The 10,359-nt window shown below is 33.8% G+C and overlaps 2 protein-coding genes across 2 annotated transcripts; both read left to right on the plus strand.

Annotated features, from left to right (window-relative positions):
- The first annotated feature begins 582 nt into the window (after window positions 1-582).
- Window positions 583-3,559, plus strand: LOC120193159 (protein MODIFIED TRANSPORT TO THE VACUOLE 1-like). The gene is made up of 3 exons (XM_039195744.1): window positions 583-669; window positions 1,155-1,990; window positions 3,514-3,559. Exons 1-2 carry the CDS (start codon window positions 583-585, stop codon window positions 1,950-1,952), a joined length of 885 nt encoding a protein of 294 aa, XP_039051675.1. The 3' UTR covers window positions 1,953-1,990; window positions 3,514-3,559.
- LOC120193160 (protein MODIFIED TRANSPORT TO THE VACUOLE 1-like) lies at window positions 3,539-5,175 on the plus strand (the record flags this gene model as incomplete). The annotated part of the gene is made up of 2 exons (XM_039195745.1): window positions 3,539-3,783; window positions 4,675-5,175. Coding segments are annotated over exons 1-2 (651 nt in total), but the record flags the coding sequence as incomplete, so codon positions are not given.
- Window positions 5,176-10,359: the final 5,184 nt, after the last annotated feature.

A 10,359-nucleotide genomic window follows, 5' to 3' on the forward strand; every position in this document is an offset into this window, starting at 1 on the left:
TAAAATAATACAACAACTTTAATAAACAGTTAAAGAAAAACCACATTGAAAAATTAATATTTTAAATATTTTTCGGTAAAACGTTATCTAAAATATTATTTTTTACTGAAAATGTTAATTTCACTAACTAATTTCCGGTAGAACCTAATATTAACATTTCCGGTAGAAAAATAATGTTTTAGGTAGCGCTTTATCGGGAATGTTAAACATTTTAGTTAGCGTTCAATATTAACATTTTTTATAAAAATAATATTTTAAACAGCATTTTACTGAATATATTAATATTTCCAGTAACGTATTTATTTAGTCGTATATTAAGGATGCCATGATACATCCCGCAAAAATACAAATTCTGTCTTTGCCCTAATTCGATTTTCCAAAAATAAAAAAAATCTGTCATAACTCAATCCAGTCTATTGAAATTTGACGACCTTCCTTCTTTTTCATTCTGCTAATGGAGCAAATTGGTCGATTTTAATCCCTTCAATTATATCCAAGAATTCGGGATTTTCTGTTTATATATTTTTTCAGAAATGGATTCGAGCAGGCGAGCGGTGGAATCTTAGTTATTGGAGATCGCGGATGATAGATGGGGCTACGTCTGACGAAGACAAAGTAGCCCCCGTTTATAAGTTAGAAGAGATCTGCGAGCTCTTGGGATCGTCTCATGTTAGTCTCGTTAAAGAGGTCTACGAGTTTGTATTGAAACGACTCGATCACAAAAGCCCCATCGTCAAACAAAAGATGAATTAATTTCAATTCGCGTTGAAATTTGTTTCGATTTGGTTAAATCTAGTAAATTATAATCAATTTGTCGTTTTGGATGGGGAAATTTTCCTGATGAAGTTATGAATCCAAAATTTTGAAGTTGAACTCAATTTAGTCAGTAGCTAAAGTATCAGTATCAAAGGATAACTTGTGTCTGTATATAAATGCAACTAACGCAAAAGTTATTAACAAAGAGCCTAATAGACTTCAAAGGCTAAGAAGTTTTGGTATGTAAATGCTCTGAATTACGAAATGTATAATTTAAATGGTAGAGAATACATCTTATAAATGAATTATCTGAACATGCTAGAATACTCGGTAGTGGGATTTTTACAGGCTTTGAGGCTGATAAAATATGCAGTGGGGAAGTCTGGTGTGGATTTTAGGAGAGAAATGCAGAGGAACTCTGCCGCTGTGTGTCAGTTATTTCATTACAGAGGGAAACCGGATCCTTTGAAGGGCGATGCAATGAAGCTATTTCTTCTATATTTGCAGAGGACAATAATCCCAGTAAGCCTTCTCCTGCAGATGACCTTAGCAAACGAATTCAAGGATTTGGGAACACAAACTTCGAAATGCCATCGGATGATAAGAAATCATTTCTAAGTGAGGTAGTTGGCATCGGAAGTGCTTCTATCAATCAGGGAATTAGTAGTTTCACTCAGGGTCATTCACTTGGAAAGAATGATAATGGAAACTATAAAAGCCCAACGCTTCGGAGGTCATTGACTAGAGAAACTGACCATTCTGATTGGTGTGAACCTGTTGAATTGCACAATGGAACTCAAAGGGTTTCTGGGAGTTCTGCTAGTAGACGTTGGGGCCAGGATTCGGGAGTATTAAAGACAGAAATAACAAATGGAGAATCCAACTCGAATAAATCAATTAAAACTCGTGAAGAGAGATTGTTAGAAACAATAGTGACATCTGGTGGCGAAACAATAGTGACATCTGGTGGCGTTCGTCTGCAGCCTACACGAGATGCAATTCAGGCTTTCCTTGTGGAGTCTGCAAAGCTCGATGCTTTGGCTTTAAGTCATGCCCTTGAATCTAAGCTTCTATCTCCAACTTGGCAGGTAACTCACTGCACCTATTTAATGAATTATCAGTGCAATGGTACTGTTTATTTATTTATTTATTTTTGGTTTGGGTGCGACCTGCTACCAAAATCAGTTTCACCTTAACTACTTTGGTGTACATGAAGGCACACCGTTCTCATTACATGTGTTAGAGTATGCTCAAAGACCAATCATATGATGATTGTAATAATATTTTTATTTACCGATTTTATTAAATAAAGGCATTGCCGCTATTATTTTCAGTTATATATATGTGTTTAACATAAACTGGAAGATAATAAAGTCCATATAATGACATAATTGTTATTATTAAAAGATCCCTAGTCAAGTATTATTATGGGCATGGACAATAATAATACGCTCAAGACTAACATGTTATTGATTGATGACAACAAGTTGTCATTGACATAGAGATGTCAGAATTAATACATGATTATATTGTTAGAGAACAATGTATTGGATTGACCCACCATGAGCATATGTCTTGGATTATTATGTGACAGTCATAACATTACTCATGGTGATGGCTATATGTATGATCCTCAGACTTGAGATCAATGCTATCCCAACATATATTGTTGTATGTTTTGATGCAGCTAAACAAGCTCCATAAGTGGTTGCTCTATAAAGACTGTTATTGAATATATCTCAATATATGTAGTGGGTGTGTATGATTAAGATAGGATATGTCCTTTCTACATAATAGGAAATATATCATAGGCCACTTGATTGAGTAAGACTAGAAACACATGGCCATGCTCGAATAAGTTGATATGAGATATCATAAATTATTCGTTAATTAAAGTCTACTCTAGAAATCAAGAAACAATAGATGGGCTATACAAGTGTGACTATTCCAAGACTTGTGCCTATTCTAGATATAAAGGACATAAGGATATAATACATAAAAGAGTTAATCACCAAGATGATATATCGAATTATATTTTCTTGTAACTTAGGTGACAATGATATATTGCTAGATGTCACTCATTGTATGTAATATTAGAATTGTTCTAATAATTACTTCTAATGTTACAAGAACCTACAGGGTCACACCCTAAGATTGAAACAAGCAAAAATGTACAATTTGTTGTACGTTACTAAAATATATCTAGAGTTAATTAAGTATATATATTTTAATAATCCCGAATATTTAATTTCAATTAATTAAATATAGATTTAATTAAATATAGATTTAATTAATTTGAAATAATAAAATCCTTGATATGATTAGGGTAACTTGGATATAAAAGGATTATTAAATTCTAATTAATTAAATATAGATTTAATTAATTTGAAATAATAAAAACCCTAATATGACTAGGGTAACTTGGTTATAAAAGGGTGTGTTAGGTCTAACAGCCGTTTTGGGAAGAACACAGACAAAACCTTCAGCCACTTTCTCTTAAAACTGTTTTGGGGGAAAACAAAATTGCTCTCAATCGGGTGAACTGAGTAGAGGATGAGACGTGATTTCGTCGAGGCTTACGATTCGAACCGATCTACAGCACCAGAATTCACTGCTTTCCTTGCTGTTTTTCAAGGAACCCGCTGTAAGTATTTGCATCTCTTCCTCCCGATTTCAGTTTTTCGTACTTGGATCGCTGGTGAGACCGTCGAATTTTGTTTCCGTTGCGCCATGGGATGCGCCGACGGTCCTAACAACATGACCATGTTTGTATTGGTGATTAATCTATATTGACTTCTTTCCAGCAAAAAGAAATGGTATATTTGTGTTTTTTGTTTTCTTTCAACTTTGACCAAAACTAATGATGGCCAGGTTCGCATGAAAGCTGTATGTGTGCTTGAGTCCATTTTGGGGAAAAAGGAAGATGAACATTTCTTAATTGTGGCTTCTTATTTTACCGAGAACAAAGATGTTGTTTTGAGATGTTCCGAGTCCCCCCAAGCTTCCCTCAGAGAAAAGGCCAACAAGGTAAATATCTTAGTCAACCCTCTGTTATACTTTTAATCAGCAAGATGAAAATAATTTTTGTTACTGATTAAGGCCAGCTCATAGTACTGATTTTGGTGGCATGCTTGTAGATTCTTTCTCCTTTTCCTTTTGTTTACCAACAAGGAAACTACAATAATCTCTAATGTAGTAAACTTGTGTCATGGGAGAGGAAGGAAAATTGAAATAACTTATGCTTAAGAACTTGCTTTTGGTAATATGGAAAAATTTATGATTAAAGCTAGGAAGGCCAATTGAACTCCCATCCTGTTTGAGTTCATAAAGATCTTGCATTTTATGATGCCATATTTATGCAAATCTAAGTTGATCTAGTGTTGTTCTTTTGAATGGGGGAAAAATCTATGAAACTCGTGTTATCTTTTAATATCAAGCCTGTTGTTTAGGGTTATAGAATTAAAGAGAACACTCATATTGATTAATCTGTTGTTTTCTCTTTATTATTATTATTGTTAGAGGACCACTTTATATTTACTTTTTGTTTGAACCTATGGATTGAGATATTTTAAGATGCTCCCATTTGACGCCACATTATATTTCAGCTCCCTTGTCTTGACTTTCCTTCATTATGAATGACCATAGTCGATCTTCTTATGATAGTCGCGCTTTAATCTCGACTGCTTTAAATGATATGATTCATAATATGAATTGAAAAGTTATTATTTACTCTGAATACTAACTTAAAGCTGGTAGGATACAAGTTTCTCAGTTAACGAAATAGATGCCGCTATTGATCCTTTTGAGATATTTACTTTTTGTTTCAACTTTCATGTTTCAACCTTCAAGTTTCAACCTTCAAAATTAGATATTTTTGCTTGCTCTCGATTGATGTCACATGATATGCTTCTTAAACAGGTGTTGATCCTTTTGAATGGGGAACAACATGGTGTTTCGGCAAGTAATTCAGAAAAGTATTTGGAGGCTGAGACCACACCTATTCAAATGCCTGATCTAATCGACACTGGTGATCTAGATGATTACAATGGACTAGCTACTTCAGAAAGGAACCAACATGACCTAAATACTGCATTACGGACAGCTACGCCGCTTATTGATAACTTATTTGGAGATGGCATAGACACTGGTTTCAGCACCAGGGAACTGAAAAATGATGATGATCCCTTTGCAGATGTCTCATTTCACACTGGTGAGGGCAGAGAAAATGTGGATAATCTCTTCTCTGGGATGACTGTAGATGACAAGTCAGCCGTGAGTTGTAATTGTGTGGCTGCAAATGAAAAATCTGAACTAATTGATATCTTTGGGACCAATTCTGATACTCCGTTTGAGCCAGTGAATAAAAAAACTGATGTTAATGATTTGGTGGTTGGCTTGTCTATGAATGAGAATCCATCAAATCAAAATAAATCCAATTCAAAATATAAATTTTGAATTTTATTAAATTTATTCATATCTATAAAATAAATTAGTATATGAGAGTAAAATTGAACGAACCAATAAGACATGGACTAAAATCGTTCTTTTTTATCGTTGACTAAAATTAGACAAATAGAAAATATAAGGACCACATGTATAGTTTACTTTATTAAATTGAATTTGCACGTTGCCTTAAGCCGGTCCAAAAGCACTAACACGTGTCGTGCAACAATGCGCAAGTGACAAGACAAAATGAACCACCCGACAACTCGGCTGCCTTCGTTCCCAAAAATACAAATTCTGTCTTTGCGCTAATTCGATTTTCCAAAAACGTCTTTGCCCTAATTCAATCCAGTCTATTGAAATTTGACGATCTTCCTTCTTTTTTTCATTCTACTAATAGAGCAAATTGGTCGATTTTAATCCCTTCAATTGAATCCAAGAATTCGGGATTTTCTGTTTATATTTTTTCCCGAAATGGATTCGAGCAGGCGAGCGGTGGAATCTTATTGGAGATCGTTAAAGAGGACTCCGAGTTTATATTGAAACGACTCGATCACAAAAGATGAAAATTTTTAAGTACTTGATTAATTAAAGTAATGGTGTGCTTATTGCAGAATTATGACTTAGACTTGCACTGTTAGATCGGATTAAAGATATAGATCTTCAAAACAAAGATAATAAAATGTTTTGCCAATATTTAGTAAAGAAAGAAAGGAAAAACTAAAGATTTTTAAATTAAATTGGGGTCGAGTTTGCATACCCAATAATGAAAAATTGAAAAAGAATCTTCTTTTCAAAGTTCATTATAGTTCTTTTATAATGTACTCTGGAGGAAATAAAATGTTAAGAGTTGATGCTAGTAGGCAAACACAAAAGAACTATAATTGAGTTTGTACCTAAATGTTTGACATGTCAGCAAGTAGAAATAGAACGATAAGTGTGTTGAGTTAATCGATTGACGGAATCGGCCAAGAGGGGGGGTGAATTGGCAATAAAAATTTTGGTGTAAGCTTTTGAAGAAAATTGAAAGAAATTACACAACGATTTAGAGTGGTTCGACTTTATCAACCAAAGTCTACGTCCACTACCTTAGCTATCCACACTAAGGATTTTCCAACAAATTCACTAATTTGTTCTTTCTTTTGAGGCCAAAGAGATAACCTTACAACTCCCTCAAGAATATACGTCAATTCTTGAGAACACTCTTTTCTCAAAGAGAAATACAAATTTGCAAACTTACAAGAAAAACCTCACAAGGCAAATATGTTTGCACAATTCTAGAACAAAGAAAGAACACTCAAGAATAAATACAATTGAGCACAATAAGTGTTCTTGAAAGCAAAATGAATATTGAATGAAAAATAGGCTTGAAATGCTCAAACTTGAGGTTTGATGCTTTCTCTTTGATTCTCTCTTGATTCTAATTGCTTGATGTTTCTTGTTTTTGATCAATGGCTTCTAAGCTTGCTTAAATACACCTTGAATCACTTCTGAACGTTGGGGATGATTAGATAAAATAATATAGTCGTTTTAGTGTGAAAACAATTAATAAAACGGCTTGGAGCTTGGGGGGAATCGATATCCCCTATGGGGAATCGGTTCCCTAAGTGTAAAATTAAAATATTTCGACTGTTATACAAGGGGGGGGGAATCGGTACCCCCTGGGGGGGAATCGGTACCCCCTTGGGGGGAATCGGTTCCCTCCGAGCATACTGGAATTCTCTAAGCCAAACCATTCAGGGGGAATCGGTACCCCCTTGGGGGGGAATCGGTTCCCTCTGAGCAATCTGGAATTTTTGGCTTTGAAATGGTTCGAAATACTTTGTAAAATTATTTTGAAATTGTTTTAAGATTAAAACTTAATTTTACACTTGAGTAAGGATTAAAAATGATCTTTAAAAAATTTGGAGTAATGTTTTGATATTCGAATAGTTATATCGAATATACTTAGAAAATCATTTGGAAAATCTTAAAATTCATTTAACTTAATTTGTTATATCGAAATATCAAAATGTTTTCAACAATCTCCCCCTTTTTGATATAACAAAACATTTTAATAATTTTAAGATTTTGAAATTAAGTTTTGAAATTACTCTTTTGAAATTACTCCCCCTTACTTTAACACTTCTCCCATTTATCATTTAAAAACACATTTAACACTTCTCCCCCTTTTTGTTAAATCAAAAAGACATTTTAAAGAATTTAAACAAGGTTTTGAAATCATTTAGCCAATTGATTATATATAATATAAGCTGCTAAGATCACAAGCAAGAGAAAAGTTAGCCATTAGTTTCATAATCAATATTCATAATAAATGTGACATGGCAAAATTGGTCATATATCTAATCATGAAGTAAATGATGCAATAATGAATAAATTTAATCACACCAAATAGATAAGTTCTAACCATTCATAAATCCAAACAAATTCAAAGTCAATCAATTCACAAATTCAAACATTCCAAAATATTCAAAATGTTAAAATAATAAGTTTGGAGTTCAAAGCAAAACATAGAATCACATATCAGGATCAGGAGGAGGAAAACGAGCTCGCATAGTGGCCATTTCGTGAGTGAGATCATTAATACGCGCGTTGGTTGCTTCGTTGTTTGCACGTATCTCCCGAAGAATTTCTAATTGTTGAGCTCCCATTGTGGATAAGTGAGACTCTATAGAAGTAAAGCGCGAATCCATGGTAGCATATCGAAAATCGAATATCTCCATAAAGGTTTGCAAAATATGGAGGCATTTGATGCGTTTGTTGTGCTTGCTCCTCGGGCTGCTCAGACTCATATTCGGCTTCATCGATGTCTCGCATTAATTGCTCAAGCTCGAGATCTTCGTCAGCTTCGGGTGGAGCTTGTGAAGAACTAGCTCCCGGAGTATTTGCAGAAGATCGAACCCATTCACCGGTTTCCTTATCCTTAATCCATCTCGCTCTCGTTAAGGAAAGAAGGTTAATTTGTTTCTTAAGGGGAAAAACGACATCTAGAATGACTCTAAGCCCAGCTTTGGGAAACAGATTACTCAAAATGAAACCGTAAACTAGAGATGAACAGAGTTTCTTGTTAGGAACAAGATTTACGGTTTCAACAATTTCAGCAAAAATAATCCGAGGTAGGTTAATTTTAATAATGTTTTCGAAACAATGTAACCACCAAATATCTAAGGCTCTAAGAGTAGAATAACGACCTCCGGATGGTCGAAACCACCAAGAAATCATTAGATGAAGAATACGTTCATGAAGGTCTAAGACACTTGCACTATCCCTTCTTTTATAACAAGATCCTAAAACCTGTTTTTCATTTGAAATACCATCATTATCTAATCCGAATGTATTGGCTATGTAAGCCGAGTCAATATATAAGAATTGTCCTAGGAGGTAGGAATTTCAGTTTGGTTTTTAACACAAACGACATTAGAATAGAAAATATGAACAAGTTGATGGTAAACGATGGGTTCAAGGTCAAAGAGTTTATCAAATTTCCACTCTTGTAAAAGAGGAAGATATTTAAAATTAATAGCTAACATAGCCTGACGAGAAGGAATACGTTCTTCCCGGATTTTGTAAGAGTCAAAATATTGATAATACCAAAAACGATGATTTCTAGGACCATGATGATTGAAACACGAATTTTGGATAGTCAAGTTAGGATCAATGGGATTAGGATTAGAAATTGGAATAGGAGGAGGATTTGGAGGTGGATTTGGTTGACGGTGTGAGCGACTAGATGATGACCTAGCACGTTTAGGATTGGACATGGTTTAGGAAATCAGAATAGAATTGATAACCTGCAATTTAGAAAACACATGTATGCAATTCAATCAATCCCAAAACTCAATTGAGTCCTCAATATTTCAAGGTTCTCTAAATCAATCCTAATGGGCAAAGTTTTTGAAAAACTTTTGAAAAATATAGTTTTGAGAAACAATATATGTATAGTTTTCATAACAACAACATAATTTAATCAAAACACAATAATTTGAAAATTAACATTTTTTTTTAATTTCGAAAATTTAAATTTTTTTTGGAAAATTCTTGTGTTTTTTATGAAATTGGTTGTAATATCTAGTTTCTAATCACTAAACAATCAATGCCCGATCTAAAGTTCATCATATAACTAATTAAAACTAGTCCTATGTTCAAAATCAATAAAATAGTGAGTTTAGAAAATTTTACCTTGAAGGATGAAATTGAGTGGATTTTGATGTTGTTTGCACGATTTTAATGATGATTGCAAGTTTAGGAGATGATATTTGAAGTGAATTCCGATTAAAATCGATGATTTGAGACAAGAATGGAGATAGGGAGAGAGTTGAGAGGGAACGGCAGAAGAGAAATGAGAGAATTTTTGAGGATTTTGAAGGGTTCTGCTGTGTATAACCAGAACCCCAGGGGGTATCGATTCCCCTGTGGGGGGAATCGGTTCCCCTTCAAAGGGGGAATCGGTTCCCTCAAGGGGGGATCGATTCCCTCTGCACCAAAATGCTAAAATCCGATTTTAAACACCCAAAATGCTAAATTAATTTCCTCTAGTGGTATTGGCAACTCATATATTGAAAATTAATCATGTTCAAACAATTAAATTAATCTTTAAATGATATTTGAACATAAAATTAATTTTTCATCAAGAATCATAAACTCCCCCTAACTAATAGCAATGAATGCAATCAAAAATTACTATTATAAGTATTTTTCATTAATTCTTAAAAAAATGTTAAAATTATTATTATTTTTTAAACACTAAGTGAAGATAGGTTAGTCAAACCTAATTCTCTCCTAAGTGTCCAAAATCTTTCCTTGTCTAAGGGTTTTGTAAAGATATCCGCTTATTAGTGCAAAGTATCAACAAATTCTAGAACTACATCTTCCTTAGTGACATGGTCTCTAATGAAGTGATGCCTTATTTCAACGTGCTTAGTTCTAGAGTGTTTGATGGGATTTTTAGTGAGACAAAATAGCACTAGTATTGTCACACTTGATATGAATGGTACTTACTTCAATTTCATAATCAAAAAGTTGTTGTTTCATCCATAAAACTTGTGCACAGCAACTACCAGCTGAAATGTATTCGGCTTCAGTGGTAGATAATGCAACACAATTTTGTTTCTTTGAAAACCAAGAAATTAGCATATTTCTAAGGAATTGGCAAGTACCGGA

Source organism: Hibiscus syriacus, unplaced genomic scaffold (assembly GCF_006381635.1).
Source record: "Hibiscus syriacus cultivar Baekdansim isolate YM2019G1 unplaced genomic scaffold, ASM638163v2 tig00116989_pilon, whole genome shotgun sequence".
Classification (NCBI taxonomy): domain Eukaryota; kingdom Viridiplantae; phylum Streptophyta; class Magnoliopsida; order Malvales; family Malvaceae; genus Hibiscus; species Hibiscus syriacus.

Excerpts from the sequence above, each read along its gene's own strand:
- LOC120193159 (XM_039195744.1), top strand. The coding sequence starts at position 583 with ATGATAGATGGGGCTACGTCTGACGAAGACAAAGTAGCCCCCGTTTAT. Across the intron at positions 670-1,154 it reads AGCTCTTGGGATCGTCTCAT|GAGAGAAATGCAGAGGAACT; the intron begins GTTAGTCTCGTT and ends TGTGGATTTTAG.